The sequence below is a fragment of the Ochotona princeps genome, chromosome 2, assembly GCF_030435755.1.
Source record: "Ochotona princeps isolate mOchPri1 chromosome 2, mOchPri1.hap1, whole genome shotgun sequence".
Taxonomy (NCBI): Eukaryota; Metazoa; Chordata; class Mammalia; order Lagomorpha; family Ochotonidae; genus Ochotona; species Ochotona princeps.
In genome coordinates, this window is record NC_080833.1 from 107,789,120 (window position 1) to 107,806,026 (window position 16,907).

General features: G+C 48.8%; 1 protein-coding gene across 1 annotated transcript; it reads right to left on the minus strand.

Annotated features, from left to right (window-relative positions):
* Window positions 1-1,008: 1,008 nt before the first annotated feature.
* On the minus strand, window positions 1,009-16,767 carry S100A13 (S100 calcium binding protein A13). Its single transcript, XM_004588931.3, has 3 exons — window positions 16,651-16,767; window positions 15,099-15,295; window positions 1,009-1,253 (listed from the first exon to the last, which is right to left on the minus strand). Exons 2-3 carry the CDS (start codon window positions 15,249-15,251, stop codon window positions 1,110-1,112), a joined length of 297 nt encoding a protein of 98 aa, XP_004588988.1. The 5' UTR covers window positions 15,252-15,295; window positions 16,651-16,767; the 3' UTR covers window positions 1,009-1,109.
* Between the last annotated feature and the right edge of the window lie 140 nt (window positions 16,768-16,907).

The following is a 16,907-nucleotide window of genomic DNA, read 5'->3' on the forward strand; positions in this document are numbered from 1 at the left end:
GAGGTCCCCCAGGACTCAGCACGCTCCTAGAGGCTCCTTGGACTCTGCACACACCCAGAGGCCCCCAGCCTTGGCCTATAGCAGTTGGCAGGAGGCCAGGGCCCCAGGCACATTTCCCTCTCCTGTCTACCTCGTCTGATAACTGGGTCACCTGTTTCCCCCACCTACACCTACCTAAAACCCATTTTTTGTGAACAACTTCAGGTTATAGGTGGATTACACAGCGCCACCCAGCAATGTACAGGACCACCAGACATGTATGTGACCTTTAGGTTGATTGGCTAGGTATGTAATACATCATATGAACTCATACCCTATAGAATTGCTGTTGCTCCCCCAAAATTTATCTTCCCTGCCTCATCATATATAAGCTTGTATTTGGTTGCCAATAAACGGACACAAACCCTTCTGATCTGTCTCTGGTAATTCACTGTTAAGTGTGCCATGCCACATCCCCACCTGCCTGCCAGGGTGTCTACTGGCCAGAGACTTCCAAGACCCCCACCACACCCTGGTACCTCACACACTCCAGATATGTCTCTATCATTCATGTAATCATTCATGGACCACTTAATTACTAATAAGCATCTACTGTACAACACAGCATCACAAACTAAGCCTGTACCTGTGGGCACCAGTTCAAGTTCAGCTGCTCCATTTCCATTCAGCTCCCTGCTTGTGACCTGGCAAAGCAGTGGAGGACAGCCCAAAGCCTTGGGACCCTGCACCTGTGTGGGAGACCCAGAAGAAGCTCCTGGCTCCTGGCTTTGGACCAATTCAGCTATAGCTGTGTGGCCGTTTGGGGAGTGACCCAGCACACAGGAAATATCACTCACTATGCCTCTTTCATTTCTGTCTATAATTCTGCCTTTCCAATAAAATTAAATCAACAATCAAAAATAAATCAATATCTTTTAAAAAGGGAGATGTGATCGTTTATTCACTGAGCACCCACTGCCAATGTGTCACAGGGTATATGACACCCAAGTGTTGTGTGAACAAGAAGCGTTTGAGTTCCAAATGGAAGCTTTATTTGGGAGGAGTGGGGTTCTACCAGGTGCCCTCACACACAGGCCTGCCTGCCCGCCCCCCATCCCAGCCAACTGGCTTTACTTCTTCCGGATTTCCAGGATCTTCTCCTTCTTGATTTCCTTCGCCAGGTCCCCAATGAGTCTCCAGTACTCGTTGAACTTGAGCTCCGAGTCCTGATTCACATCCAAGCTCTTCATCTTGTCATCCAGGGAGCCCACATCCTGAGGAGACAGAAACAGAAGCTTAGGGGCCAGCATTTGGCAGAGTGGCTAAGACACCACTTGAGATGTCCATATCCCATTCCAGGATATCTGGGTTCCAGTCTTCCTTTGGTTTCCAATTCCAGCTTCCTGCTGATGCGCACCCTGGAGGCAGCAGGCCATGGTTCGAGCAGTTAGTGCTCTGCCACCCACATGGAAGACCTGGGTTGATGTTCCTTCTCTATAGGCTTCAGTCTGCCCTAGTCCTAGCTGCTGTGAGCAGCTGGGATCCTGAACCAGCAGATGGGAGACGTCGTGTGTGTGTGTGTGTGTGTGTGTGTGTGTGTGTGTGTGTGTGTCTGCCTGCCTATGTGTGTCTTCTTTTCAAATAAAATAAAAAATAAGAAAGCAGGACCAGCATTGCATCACAGAATGGTCTTCGACACTGGCATGCCTACAAGTGCCAATTCAAACTTGGCTGTTCCACTTCCAATCCAGCTCTCTGCTGATGTGCCAGAAGCTAGCCCAATGAGCTCGGCCTCTACCATCTACATGAACTCTAGATGGAGTTCCCAGGGTCCTGGCTTCAGTCTGGTTCTCTTTTAGGGAATGGCCTAGTCAAGACATTTAGGAAGCAGACCAGCAGGTGGAAGATCTCTCTCTCTCAAATTCTGCCTTTCAAATAAAGAGATACGTTTTTAAACATAAAATAAGGGCCCAGCACAATAGCATAGAGACTAAATCCTCACCTTGCATCCACCAGGATCCCGTATGGACACCAGTTTATGTCCCAGCTGCTTCATGTTCCATCCAGCTCCCTGTTTGTGGTCTGGGAAAGCAATTCAGGATGGCCCAAGGCTTTAGGACCTTGTACTTGCAAAGAAGCTCCTGGCTCCTGGCTTCAGATCAGCTCAGCTCTAGCCACTGTGGCCACTTGGGGAGTGAAGCAGCAGATGGAAGATCTTTCTGTCTGTCTCTCCTTTTCTTTGTATATCTATTTTTCCAATAAAAAATAAAATAAAAATAATAAAATACTGTAAACAAGCAACTGCCGGTGAAAGTGAGATTGCCTGATATAGCCATTCCTAACTGTCATTTCAGGTTCTGTACCATACACATGATACACTTTATTTCACTTGGTCCTCACAATCCACTAGAAGTAAAAGCTCTATGAGCACAGGGCCCTTGACTCTCCTATTCACCACTGCAATCCCAATGCCTGGGAGAACAGTGTCCAGCATGCCGCAGATGGTTGTTTATCACTGTAACTCAAAGTCTAGGCCGCTCGGGGTTACCACTCTCACTGGACAGCACAAAAACCAGGACAAGGGCAGGGGTGGCTAGACAGAAAGGTACCCACCAGTACGTGTGTGGGCTGGATAGTAGGGTTGGTTGGGTTGAACTAGGCTTCAATGCCCACTGACATGTATGAGAGCTAAATGGGGTGTGGAACTGACTGGACAAGCCTGCGGTACATACTGGCAAGCACGAGAACTAGGGTAGGGGGCAGGCCTGATGGGGTTATGGGGAGTCGCCCCAACTAGGCTGCAGCTCCCACTGGTTTGTGTGAGGACCGAGTATGAAGTGGGTAGGATCAAGCTGGACTACAACTCTCATTGGTTCACGAGGAAGACAGGGCTGGAAACAGAACTGACCCAGCAATTGCAACAACCAGCATGTGCATAAGCTGATTAGCACAACAGACAGTGTTGGACCCTGTACTAGTAAACTCACGCAAGAATCAGGTCTGGGAACATCTCAGATGAAGTTTCTTTGGAGATCCCTTCAACTGAACTGCTGAGCTCAGAACCCCAACCATGAAGAGACTACGTCAGCCTGTGGACTCTGAATAGGTTCCACTACTATTGGAACGGCGAGACTGGCAGCAATTTAGAGCTGTTGAACTATCAAAACTGCTTGAGCAGAACCCTCGGAGCGTGCCTCACATTGGGGATCTGGGATGGGTGGGAGGCTGGGTGGGGCTTTTCCCTTTGTTTCTCCCCTGACCCCAGATACAGGGAAAAAATGATAATATTAGTGTGGAAACAATGGTATTACCCACTTTCACCCTGTAGCCCTTGACCCTTTGTACCCTAATCAACTAAGTAAGATTATTAAAAAATAACTTTAAAAAAAGTCTAGGCCAGTAACAGGACACAACATGGTGCTCAATTCATATTGGCTTGAGGGGCCAGCATTGTGGCATAGTGGATAAAGCTACCATCTATGACACCAGCATCCTGTATGAACACCAGTTGGAGTCCCAGTTGTTTCACATTTTTGCTTTTGTTTTTTAAAGCTTTATGTATTTTTACTTGAAAGGTAGATAGAAAAGACCTTCCAACAACTAATTCACTCATAAAATGCCCACAATAGCCAGAGCTGAGCTGATCTGAAGCCAGGAATTTCTTCTGGGTCTCCCACATGGGTGCAGGGTCCCAAGGCTTTAAGCCATCCCCTGGTGCCTTCCCAGGCCATAAGAAGGGAGCCAAGTGGGAAGTGGAGCAGCCAGGACACAAAGTGGCACCCATATGGAATTCCAGTGCCACACGGTGAAGCATTACCTTGCTGTACCATCACCTTGGCCCCGGTTGGCTCCACTTCTGGTCCAGCCCCCTGCTAATGTGTCTGGAAAGCAGCAGAAAATGGCCCACTTACTTAGACTCATGCACACACAAGAAGAAGCTCCTGGCTTCTGGCTTCAGTCGGCCAAGCTGTTGAGTCAACTGTCAATGGGAAGTGAACTCTGAATGGAAGATACATATCTCCCTTTCTCTCTTTCTCTCCCCCTCCCCTCTCCCCTTAACTCTGTCCCTCAAATTAATAAAATAAATGCATTAAAATGTTGATTTTAATAAATGCACCACTAATCCAATAAAAAGGTAGTATGATGAGCCCATTTCACAAAAAAAAAAAAAAGAAAATGAAGGTAAGAAAGATTTAATAGCTAACCAAAAGTGACAAGCTGTAACCCAAAACCTGTATTATTTGAACCAGACTGTCTGACTAAAACGCTCTCCCTCACAAAAACTAGTAGAAATTATATAATGTATGGCTATAATATTAATACCCAAAAATCAATAATTCTGGGCCCGGCGGCATGGCGTAGTGGCTAAAATCCTTGATTGAACACGCCAGGATCCCATGGGGCACCAGTTCTAACCCTGGCAGCTCCACTTCCCTCCAGCTCCCTGCCTGTGGCCTGGAAAAGCAGTCGAGGATGGCCCAAATCTTTGGGATCCTGCACCCACGAGGGAGACCCGGAAGAGGTTCCTGGTTCCTGGCTTCAGATCGGCACAGCACCAGCCCGTTGTGGCTCACTTGGGGAGTGAATCATCGGATGGATGATCTTCCCCTCTGTCTCTCCTCTCTGTATATCTGACTTTGTAATAAAAATAAATAAATCTTTTTAAAAAATCAATAATTCTTAGTAGTATGTTAGCCAGTTAGACCACACAATGAGAAAGATTGTATTTAAAATTAATTCAGGGATGGATGGCACCATGGCACAGTAGGCTGAGGCTCTAACTGTGGTGCCAGCATCCCACAAGGGCACCCATTTGATTCCCGGCTACTCCACTTCCCATCCAGCTCCCTCCTTATGGCCCAGGAAATCAGCGCAGGATGGTCCAAGTCCTTTGTTCCCTGGACTCACACAGGAAACCTAAAAGAAGCTCCTGGCTCCTGGCTTCAGGGTAGCTCGGCGGCAGTGACCACAGACATCTGAGGAGTGGATCAGTAGATAGAAGATCTCTCTTTGCATCTCTACTTTTCTATGTGTAACTTTACCTTTCAAGTAAAATAATAATAATGTTTTAATTATTTATATTGGAAAGGAAGATTTACAAACAGAGAGACAGTGAGAGAGGTCTTCTATCCACTGATTCATTCCCCAAGTGGCCACAACAGCTGGAGCTGAGCCAATCCTAAATCAGGAGCCAGGAGCTTCTTCTGGGTCTCCCATGCTGGCACAGGGTCCCAAATCTTTGGGCCGTCCTTGACTGCTTTCCCAGGCCACAAGCAGGGAGCTGGATGGGAAATGGAGCAGCTGGAAAATGAACTGGTACCCATATGGGATCCTGGCATTTGCAAGACGAGGATTTTAGCTGCTGGACCCTCAAGTAAAAAGTTTTTAAAATAAATTTTTAGGGCCTGGCACAGTAGCCTAGTGGCTAAAGTCCTCACCTTGCATGCGCCAGGATCCCATATGGGCACTGGTCCATGTCCCAGCTGCTCCACTTCCCTTCCCATCCAGCTCCCTGCCTGTGGCCTAGAACGCAGTAGAGGATGGCCCAAAGTCTTGGGACCCTGCAACCGTGTGGGAGATCCAAAAGAAACTCCTAGCTCTAGCCTCTGCATGCAGCTCTTTGGGAAGTGAACCAGCAGATGGATGATCTTTCTGTCTCTCCTTCTCATTGTGAATCTAACTAACTAACTAACTAACTAACTAACTAACTAACTATATATATGTGTGTGTGTGTATTTATTTATTTATTTATTTATATATATATATATATATATATATATATATATATATATATAAAAATTCAAAAAGTGCCCTCCTCCATTGGTCCCCACAGGATACTTTTAACACCTGTAGTAATGTGATTTTTTTCCCACCCCAAGCAGTTCTTCAGCAGCCACCAACCAGGGATCAGTTCTGACACTCCCCACCTAGATTCCTCAGGCCCCCACTTGAGATGCCAGACTCTAGCTGCAGGCTGCAACTTGCTCCCAGCTCTCTCCCACCCAGTCCTCTCCCACTCATGTGGTAGCCACCCATGATCCCTCCAAATCTGCTGAGTCCAGGGAGTTCTGCCCTGAGCTCCAAGCCCAGCCCTGCCCCCTTCCGAAGGTTCCTGAGTGAGTTGAAAGCCCCAACCTTTAGTACCTGGCCATTCAGGTTACCAGACCCATTCCAAGGCTATGGAACCCCCGCTGAGTCACCACATTAGCAAACACACAGGTGTGTAACTCTATTCTCAGAACTGCGTCTATGAGCTACACTGCATCTGTTCTTTGTATTAATATTACATTAACATGAAAAAAGTACTGAAAATACAAAGAAAAAGTTATAAGGAAAAAAAGACATATTTAAACAGCACTAGTTGTATTTACCTTTCCCACATAACCTGAGTTTCACTACTGTGAGCAAACTGCTGCAAGGGCCGGTGCTGTGGTATAGTAAGTGCAGCCTCCACCTGTGGAACCATCATCACATGCAGGTGCTTGTTCAGGTCCTGGCTGCTGCACTTCCAATCCAACCCTCTGATAGTGGTCTGGGAGAGCAGTTAAAAATGGTTTTTCTGAATGGGATGTGGGACAGACCGGACTAGTCTGCTGCACATACTGGCAAGCACGGGAACCAAGGCAGGGGGGCGGGCCTGGTGGGGGTTATTGTGGGTAGCTCTGACTAGGCTGCAGCTCCCACTGGTTTATGTGAGGGCCAAGTGTGTGCTGAGCAGAATCAGGCTAGACTGTAACACCCATTGGTTCTAGTGGAAGACAGGGCTGGAAACAGAACCAACGCAGCAATTGCAACCACCAGCTGATTGGGGCGATAGAATGTACCGGGCTCTGTACTTAAAAGTACACACAAGAATCTGATCTGGGATCACCTCAGACAAAGTTTCTTTGGGGATCTCCCCAATCGAACTGCTGGGCTCAGACCCCAACCATGAAGAGAACTATAGGTTCCATGGTCTGCCATGGAGTGCAAGTGCCAGAGCTGAGCCTCCCCAGAGGCTCTGACAGAGCAGTGGACAGCATAACCAGCTGCACATGGAGGATATAGCAGTCTATCAGAACCTGCAAAGGACACCTAGCATCACAGCAGAGGACAAAACAAATCAATCAACTACCCCAGCCATATGTTGGCAGTGAAAAACTGGACAAACGGATACTCTAAGATGGACTATGTCAATCCGTGGATTCTGCAGCGACTTCTTCGTGCTTGGAATGGTGAGATTGGCAGCAATTCATAGCTGTTGTACTCTCAAAACCACTTGAGCAAGATCCTCGGAGCATGCCCTATGTCAGGGACCTGGGGTGGGTGGGAGACTGGGTGGGGCTTCTCCCTTTGTCTCCCCCTTTACCCCAGATACAGAAAAAAAAAAAAAAACCAATGTGGAAATAGTGGTCTTACCCACTTTCCTGTAGCCCTTGAACCTTTGTGTCGTAATTAACTATGTAAAAATTGTCAAAAAAATTATATATATAAAAAAAGAATGGTTCTTAACTTGTGGCCCTGAAGCCATATGAGACCCAGAAGAAGCTCCTGACTCCTAGCTTTGGATGGAAATCCAGCTTCCCAGCCATTTGGGAAGTGAACCAGCCAATGGAAGATCTTTCTCTCCCTACAGACCTCCCTGCAATTCCACTTTTCAAATAAAATAAATAAATCTTTTTTAAAAAGAAAGAATGATGCACAAAAAATGGGTCCAGCACAATGATTCATTTGGCTAATCAACCACCCGCAGGCACTGGGATCCCATATAGACGCTGGTTCGTGTCACGGCTCCCGGCTCCATTTCCCTTCCGGCTCCCTGCTTGTGGCCTGGGAAAGCAGTAGAGAACAGCCTAGAGCCTTGGGACCCTGCACCTGCATGGGACACCCAGAAGAAGCTCCTGGATCCTGACTTCAGATCAGTTCAGCTCCAGACATTGCAGCCTTCTGAGGAGTGAAACAGCTGACAGAAGATTTTTCTTTCTGTCTTTCCTCCGTAATTCTATCTTTTCAATAAAAACAAATAAATATTTAAAACACACATAGATGTGATTAAAGGGGGCTAATGACGAAGAACAATAACAGGCCCTGCTGTCACTCAGCAAACTCACTGAGCAAAAACCAAGTATATTTTGTGCTACACTGCAAGAATATAAAAGAAAATGTGGGGCCCGGCACGGTAGCCTAGTAGCTAAAGTCCTTGCCTTGCATGCACCAGCATCCCATATGAATACCAGTTCATATTATGGCTGCTCCATTTCCCTTCCAGTTGCCTGCTTGTAGCCTGGGAAAGCAGTAGAGTATGGCTCAAAACACTGGGACTCTGCACCAGCATGGGAGACCCAGAAGAAGTTCTTGGCTCCTGGCTTCGTATTGACTTAGCTCTGGCCATTGCAGCCACCTGGGGAGTAAAGCAGCAAATGCAAGATCTTTCTCTCTGTCTCTCCTTCTCTCTATAGACCTGTCTTTCCAATAAAAATAAACGTCTTAATTTTTTTTTTTAGGGGAAAGCGTTATGATACATAAAGCTAAGCCTCTACCTGCTGTGCTGGTATCCCATATGGGCACTGATTTGAGTCCTGGCTATTCCAGTTCCGATTCACCTCCCGGCTAATGGCCTAAGAGAGGCTGGCTCAAAGCCTTGGGACCATAAACCCACATGAGAGACCTGGAAGAAGCCCTGGCTCCTGGCTTCGGATCATTTCAGCTCCACCTTTGTGGTCATTTTGGGAGTGAACCAGAGGATGGAAGACTTCTCTCTCCTTTGTCTCTTCTCTCTCTGTAACTCTGTCTTTAAATAAAAAAAAAAAATTAATAAAACTATGCAGATATTTAATGCTCATTTATGGATTCATTCATCTACTTGAAAAGGAGTGGAGGGAGCCCTTTCATCCACTAGTTTACTCTCCAAATGCCCAGAAAAGCCAGAGCTGCGTCAGGCTGAAGCCAGGAGCCAGAAACTTGATCCAGGTCTCCCACATTTATGGCAGGGACCCAAGAACTTGAGCCTTTACCTGTTGCCTTCTCGGGATGCATTAGCAAGAACTGGATCAAAAGTGAGGGTGTGGGACTGGTGCCATGGCATACCATACTAAATTTCCACCTTCAGTGCTAGCAGCCCCGTGTTCGAGGCCTGGCTGCTGCACTTCTGATCCAGCTTCCTGCTTATAGACTAGGAAAGAAGCAGAGGGTGATCTAAGTGCTTGGTCCCTACACCTACACAGGGAGACCTAGAAGAAGATCCTGGCTCCTGGCTTCAGATCAGCTCAGCTCTAGCCACTGTGGCCATCTGGGAGTAAACCAGTGGATGGAAGATTCTCCCTATCTCTTTTTCTTTCTGCCTTTCCAATAAAAATAAATATTAAGAAAGAGAGAAGGAAAGAAAGAAAGAAAGAAAGAAAGAAAGAAAGAAAGAAAGAAAGAAAGAAAGAAAGAAAGAAAGAAAGAAAAAGGAAGGAAGGAAGGAAGGAAGGAAGGAAGGAAGGAAGGAAGGAAGGAAGGAAGGAAGGAAGGAAGAAAGAAAGAAAGAAAGAAAGAAAGAAAGAAAGAAAGAAAGAAAGAAAGGTGGGTGAGGGTGGCAGGCTTTAAACTTGCACTCCAATTAGTTATGTGGGCATTCTAAGTGGCAGCTTACCCAGCAGTACCACTAATGTATGCCCTGGGAGACAGCAGGCCAGAACTCAAATACCTGTATCCTTGCCAATCATGTGAAAGACCCAGGTTAAGCCCCAGGCTCCTGGCTTCACCTGGCCCAGTCAGGCTGTTGCAGGCATTTGGGAAATAAACCAGAAAATGGAAGATGTCTCTCCTCTCTGCCATTCAATTAAATAAGTAAGTTAAACTTCTGCCATTGCTTTGCATTTCATATGGCCAAAACTACCAAAAACAAAGTCCCAAACCAAAGGGCAAACTAAGGGGAAATATTTGCAGCACACGTAGCAAACAAAAGGCTCATTTCCCTATTCTACAAAGAAGTCTAGGGAATCAGTAGGAAGACTCTTTGATCAAAGACATGAAGAGGCAGTGGACAGGAAAGGCAACACAAATGTCCATCAGAAATATTCGGGGAGAACGGCATTTGGCATTGCATCTGAGACACCAGCGGGCACACCTGTGTTCCAGATTAGAGTGTATGGCTTTGTGTCTCATTCTCTGTCTCTCATAAATCAACTATTTAACAATATTTTTTTTAATGTTTCACTTGACTCAGAATTAAAGAAGCGTAAGTCAGAAAAACATAGCATTTTCACATATAACATTAGCAATTTAAAAAGTTGACAGGGTCCGGCGTGGTAGCCTAAGCGCTAAAGTCTTGCACCCACCAGGATCCCATATGGGTGCTGGTTCTAATCCCAGCTGCCCCGCTTCCCATCCAAATCTCTACTTGTGGCCTTGAAAAGCAGTTGAGGACGGCCCAAAGCCTTGGGACCCTGAACCCAAGTGAGAGACCCGGAAGAGGCTCTGGGCTCCTGACTTTAGGTTGACTCAGCTTCAGCCGTTGTGGCCGCTTGGGGAGTGAATCAGTGGACAAAAGATCTTCTCTGTCTCTCCTCCTCTCTACATGCCTCACTTTCCAACAAAAATAAAATAAATCTTTTTTAAAAAATGACAATACCTACTCTGGGTAAGCATGTGCACAGTGGTGGCTGTGTAAGCTGGTGTAACTTTTCTGGGAAGCTCAACTGCCAGACCCTTATCCTCTATGATTATTTCCTCCAAGTATGCAAAAATACACAAACCAGAATGCTTGCAAAAGGGGAAAAAATGGATACAGTATTCATCAAATAAAAGATTGGTTACATAAACTTGGTTAACCTATGGAACAGATACAATAAATATTTTTTAATGAGCCATTTTAAAGGGAAAAATACCCTATATGCATTGTTACATTTTTTAAAAAGCTATTTGTGGGCCCGGCGGCGTGGCCTAGCGGCTAAGGTCCTCGCCTTGAACGCGCCAGGATCCCATGTGGGCACCGGTTCTAATCCCAGCGGCTCCACTTCCCATCCACCTCCCTGCTTGTGGCCTGGGAAAGCGGTCGAGGACGGCCCAGTGCGTTGGGACACTGCACCCGCGTGGGAGTCCTGGGGGAGGTTCTCCTGGCTTCGGATCGGCGCGCATCGGCGCGCCGCGGCTCACTTGGGGAGTGGGTCATCGGACAGAGGATCTTCCTCTCTGTCTCTGCTCCTCTCTCTGTATATCTGACTTTGCAATAAAAATAAATCTTTAAAAAAAAATTTAAAAAAAAATAAATTAAAAGCTATTTGTAGAGGGCTTGGCACAGTGGCTCAGTGGGTAAATCTTTGACTTGCTGGGATCCCATATGGGCACTGGTTCATATCCCAGCTGCTCCCTGCTTGTGGCCTGGGAAAGCAATGGAGGATGGTCCAAAGCCTTGGGACCCTGCACTCGTGTAGGAGACCTGGAAGAAGCTCCTGGCTCCTGGCTTCCGGTCAGCTCAGCTCTGACAGTGGTGTCTCTCTTTCTCTTTCTAAATCTGACTTTCCAATAAAAATTAACAAAATCTTTTTTTAAAAATCTACTTGTAGAAAAGCATGTGAGACGTGTTCATATGGGCACTGCGGCACAGTGGGTGAATGCCACCACCTGCAGCATCAGTGTCCCATCTGGCCATGAGCTTGGTCGCGGATGTTTCATTTCCAATCCAGCTCCCCACTAATGTACTCAGGACAGTAACAGAGAACGGCCAAGGGCTTGGACCCCTGCAACCCACATAGAAACCCCCACCCCCACCCCCCAAAAGAAAACCTGGCTTCAATCTGGCTCAATCATAGCCATCATGGCCATTTCGAGGAGTCAATCAAATGAACATTTCCCTACTCCCCGCCTTCTCTCTCTGTAACTCTTTCAAATAAATAAAGTCAAAGTTACAGTGAGAGAGGGTGGGAGAGAGAGAATAAGACCTTTCACCTCCTGGTTCATTCCCCAAGTGGTTGCAACGACCAGCATAGAACCAAGCCCAAGCCAGGAACTCCAGTCGGGTCTCTCATATAACTACAGTGGTCCAAGAACTTGAAGCATCCTCTGTTGCATTCTCAGCCCATTATCAGAGAGCAGAATCAGAAGCGGAGCAGCCAAAACAGGAACCCGCACCCATATTGGAATGCCACCACCTCAGGCGGCAACTTAACACACTACACCACGATACCAGCACCATAGCTGAATTTTTCTAATGTTCTCATTTATTGACTTGCCCAAAATGGTTTCCTTTTTTCTTTTTTACAATTGTACTCACCCACTGTTTACCAAATGTTTGTGGCTACCCCCTTATTCCTGTTGAAATCCCAGCCGGCCAAATAGGCAGAGCATCTAAGAGGTGATATCAATACAGGAGGGTGGAGCTCTCAGGAAGGAGATTTTTGCCCACAGGGATTCTTTCCTTGCCCATGAGAAGACAGTAGGCTTCACCCAAAGATGTTGTCCCCTGGAACTCAATGGAGCCCAGGCCTAGATCTCATGGCCTCACACTTGCAGCCCCCAGAACTCTGAGCAGCCAGCAGGTATGTCGAACCGCCGCCAGGCCAGACACGTAGTATTCACATCTCCCTGAAGACCTACTCGCTGCAGACCCTGCTCTGAGTGCAGCGGGTACACTCTCTTCCCTCATGGGACCTACCCTCCAGTGACCCTAAGAAAGCCAAGTTGTAGAAAAGCATGTTCTGAAAGAAAAGCAAGCATGGAAAAAGCACACAGGGGTTGCAAGCCGACCATGCTGAGGGTTTGCTGTGTGAGCAGAAATCTGAACCAAACCAGGCCCCAGCCCAGTGAACTCCTGGGGGGGATGTGCCTTCTGGCCAAGACAGGAAAAGTGCTGGCACGAGGTATAAATGCCCCTCATTGTCTGTCAGTAGCGTGGCTGTCAGGGAGAGCGGAAACGCGCAGCCGGAGTGGGGGCAGCCACAGGGTCAGGGGAGGCTTTCTTTTGTCTTTGTTTTTCTGAAGGGAGATATTAGAGCTCTCTGGTAAACTGATCCTAGTGATCCAGCAGAGAAGGAAAACGCAGTGATGCGGGAGAGGTCAGCCTTTCAGTGGACCATGGGACCCAGGACACCAGCTGGGGGGACTGGTCTTAGGGGCAGAGACAGAGCTGGGCTAGGAGGAAGGGAGGGAGGGAGGCAGAGAGGGAGGGAGGGAGGGAGGGAGGGAGAGAAGGGGAGATGAGGGAAGGAAGGAAGGAAGGAAGGAGAAAGTGGAAGATAGGGAGAAAGGAGGAAGGGAGCAGGCAAGGAAAGCTAAGGAAGGGAGGGAGAAAGAAAGGAACAAAGGAAGAAAGGTGGGTGGGAGGGAGGGAGGGAGGGAGGGCGAGATGGGGGGCCTTTTACTGATGAGTAGCAAGATTCAAGAGACAGGATTCGGGGCTTGGCGGCGTGGCCTAGTGGCTAAGGCCCTCGCCTTGATCCCATATGGCTGCTGGTTCTAATCCCGGCAGCTCCACTTCCTCTCTGTCTCTCCTCCTCTCAGTATATCTGACTTTGTAATAAAAATAAAATAAATCTTTAAAAAAAAAAAAAAAAAAAAAAAAAAAAAAAGAGACAGGATTCGGATGACATGAAAAGGTGCCCTAGAGGAAGGACCAGTTGTGAAATAGTCACCTGCAAGAGCAGGGACACAAAAATGCCAGAGAAGTGTAGGAGAACTGCCAGGCACTGCTCAGGGTCCCTTTCAGTCTGTGATTGTACATGTGATTCTTCCAAAGATTTGTTTCTTTATTGGACAGGCAGATTGTAGAGAGGGAAGGAAAGAGACAGAGAGAGAGGTCTTCTAGCCACTGGTTCACTCCCCAAATATCCACAACAGCCAGGCTGGGCAGGAGAAGCAGTCAGGAGCCTGCAGACAATGGAGGTCTCCCATGGGGGTGGCAGGAACCAAATCACTTAAGCCATCACCACCTCCTCCCAGGGTCTGCAGCTGGAGAAACCCAGAGTCAGAAGCCTGAGCCAGGAATTAAACCCATGTTCTGCAATTTGGGGACCCAGGCATTAAATACCTGCTTCCAGAAGAGTGGATTTAGCCAGCAAGTTAATATGGGCAGAATGTTGGGTTCATCCATGGTTGAGATTTCTCCAGATAACCAAGGGAGCTGAAGAAGTGATTATAATGAGGAGCCCTGGGGCCCAAATTGGGAAGAAGAGAATTAAAGACACAGAAATGATGGATCATGAGATGACAGGACCCAGTGAGTCAGGGAGGGGTTGGGGCAAAGGAGCCAAGTAAGGAAGATCGCTGGAATAACACAAAGGGAGGCTGGGGCCCATGCTGTGGAGGCGCAGCACTTTAACCCTGGGCAGGCACCCAGTGGCATGTAAGCTGCTTCATGTCGCATCCAGCTGATTCACCTGGGAAGGCAGGAGAGGATGGTCCAAGTACTTCAACTCTGGGAGACCTAGAGGGAGATCTGGGCTCCTGGCTTCAGCCTGGCCCAGCCTTGGCTATTGAGGCCATTTGGGGATTCAACCAGCCATGGGAGGTCTTTCTTTTTCTCTTTCAAATAAACTAACAAAATTTTAAAAATAAAAACCCATATGCCCACACTTTTATGTGCCTGAGAATTTTCAGAGAGAACATGAAGAAACTGCTAGCCTAGAATGATATGCAAATCCAATACTAATGACATTAAAATTCCACGCCCTCTGGTGGAGCAGGAGGAACAATGGCTCTGCCGGGTCCCTATGAAGGAATTCCCATAGGGATGGGCAGTGGTCACTGGTGCTCCTGGCAGGCCCTCCTGCACAGTCTGTAACTCCATGAAGTTGGCTGCGCTTGGCCCCTGGACAAGTCACTGCCTTCTGCCAGGCCCAAGTTTGGTATTCCCCTGGCCTTGTGCCTCTGTGATCTTCTGGAAGCTAGCTCTGGGTTCAGTCCTGTGATGGGGTAATGAAACCAAGAAGGCACGAAGCAGATAGGGAACCCAACTGCATCATCTGATGGGACAGCACAAAGCCCAGCAACCCAATGCCATATGTCCCAACATGGTCTTTGCTTATCTAGTCCCCTCAGCGCGCGCACACACACACACACACCATCTATATACAGTCTTACAGCCACATTATGGAGCGTGGCAATCTGGCTTCCCCGTCATCACTGCCTCACAAAACCTAGTCCCAGGGGCCAGACTCTACCTTGAGCAGGTGAGGCAACTGCTGAGTGACCAGTTCCTTAAACTCATTGACGCTGAGGCTGCCCTTCCGGCCCTCCTGCCCTGCAAAGGTGAAGAAGGTGGTGACCACCGTCTCAATGGCCAGCTCCAGCTCCGTCAATGGCTCAGCTGCCATCAGGATCCCAGGGCTGTTGCTGACAATGACTTCACAGGGCTGACCTGCAGGACAAGGAAGGGGCAGAGAGGGAGAGTCAGGGAGCCTGGGGGGCCCAGGAGTCACAGTGCCCCTGCCGTGGTGTTGCCTCCTCAGGCCTCTGCCCAAAAGGGGCATTACGGGGAAACAGGGAAGGACAGGACACCAGGCAACAACCTCTTAGTCCATATGGAGGCAGGGGTCAGTTCCAGAAACCTCTTCTGCATCTGTAGATATTTTTAAAATACTCAAGCCTAGGGCAGGCATTTGATACGGCAGCTGAGATACTGTCTATCGGGGGATGGCACTGCTGTGACTCAGTAGCTTAAGCTGCCGTCTGCAGTGCCAACATTCCAGCGGCTCCACTTCCAATCCAGCTCCTTCCTAATGCGCCTGAGAAAGCAATGGAAGACGGCCCACTGCTTGGGCCACTGTGCCCACGTGGGAGACCTGAAAGAAACTCCTGGCTCTTGCCTTTGGCCTGGCACAGCCCTGGCCATTGTGGTCATTTGGAGAGTGAACTGGAGGATGGAAGATCTGAGTGTGTGTGTGTGTGTGAGAGAGAGAGAGAGAGAGAGAGAGAGAGAGAGAGAGGAGATTCCAAGTCCAGCTTCCAGCTAATGCACACCCTGGGACCACAGTAGGCGACAAGGTGACAGTACAAGTGGCTGTGCTCCCGCCCCCCATGTGGGAGACCCCATGCAGCTGTCAGTTCAGTCTGGCTCAGACTTCCGTGCTAGGAGCATTTTGGAGAGTGAACCAGCAGAGTTCTCTCTTCTCTCTCTCTCTCTCTCTCTCTCTCTCTCTCTCTCTCTCTTTCTCTGTCTCTGACTCCCCTCTATCTAGGAGGTTTTCAGTCTGGGATGGAGGGGTTTCTTTGGAGTCCTCTGAGCCTGGCGGCCACTTTGTAAGCTCCCTTTCTAGCCCTGCCCAGCCTGTAATGGTCAACAGGCTGTTGTTTGCCACCGGCCTCACTCACCCAGGCCACTCTTCCCTGCAGAGAAGCCCAGGGTCTGGCATACGTCCAGCTGCGGTTAGGGCTAGCTCCGTGCGGTCAGACCCATCTTCTCCACTCCCCCTTCCTCCCTCTCCTCCAGGGCAGAGTCTCCCCGTGACAGCCGCCCTGGAACCGACTCCCAGGCCCTGCAAGGGCTTGGCACCACCGCTCACAGCCCCCGGGGAAGGGGACATGCCTGCCCCCCCTCCCTCTGAGATCCAGCACATCCTCCCTTCCCCAACACACACTCCTGCGGGGACACAGCTGGGTCTCCCAAAGCCACTTCCTGAATCCCTCTCAGAGTGGCTGGCTCTGAGGGAGGGAACTGGGACGCCAAGAACCCCGAGCTTCCTGCAAGGCTGAGGGTGGAGCAATGCAACTCACCGGGACCGGGAGCTGGGGTGCGGCGAGCGGCGTCCCAGGGCTGAGGTTTATAAGCACCAGGCAGGAGGCAAGAGCCACTCCCCAGCCCAGAGGTCAAGTTTCCGCTGTCTGTCGTCTCTGGAAAGAGAGGACCGCCCAATCACGCCTGGCGCTCAGTGTTATCGGGCTTGCCCCCAGCCCCACCTGCTCCCACTGGAGGGCGCTGCCTCACAGTGTCTGAGCAGAGCCCGTTTAGCAGGGGTCTTAGGGCATATCTG

Excerpts from the sequence above, each read along its gene's own strand:
- S100A13 (XM_004588931.3), bottom strand. The coding sequence starts at position 15,251 with ATGGCAGCTGAGCCATTGACGGAGCTGGAGCTGGCCATTGAGACGGTG. Across the intron at positions 1,254-15,098 it reads AGTTGCCTCACCTGCTCAAG|GATGTGGGCTCCCTGGATGA; the intron begins GTAGAGTCTGGC and ends CTGTCTCCTCAG.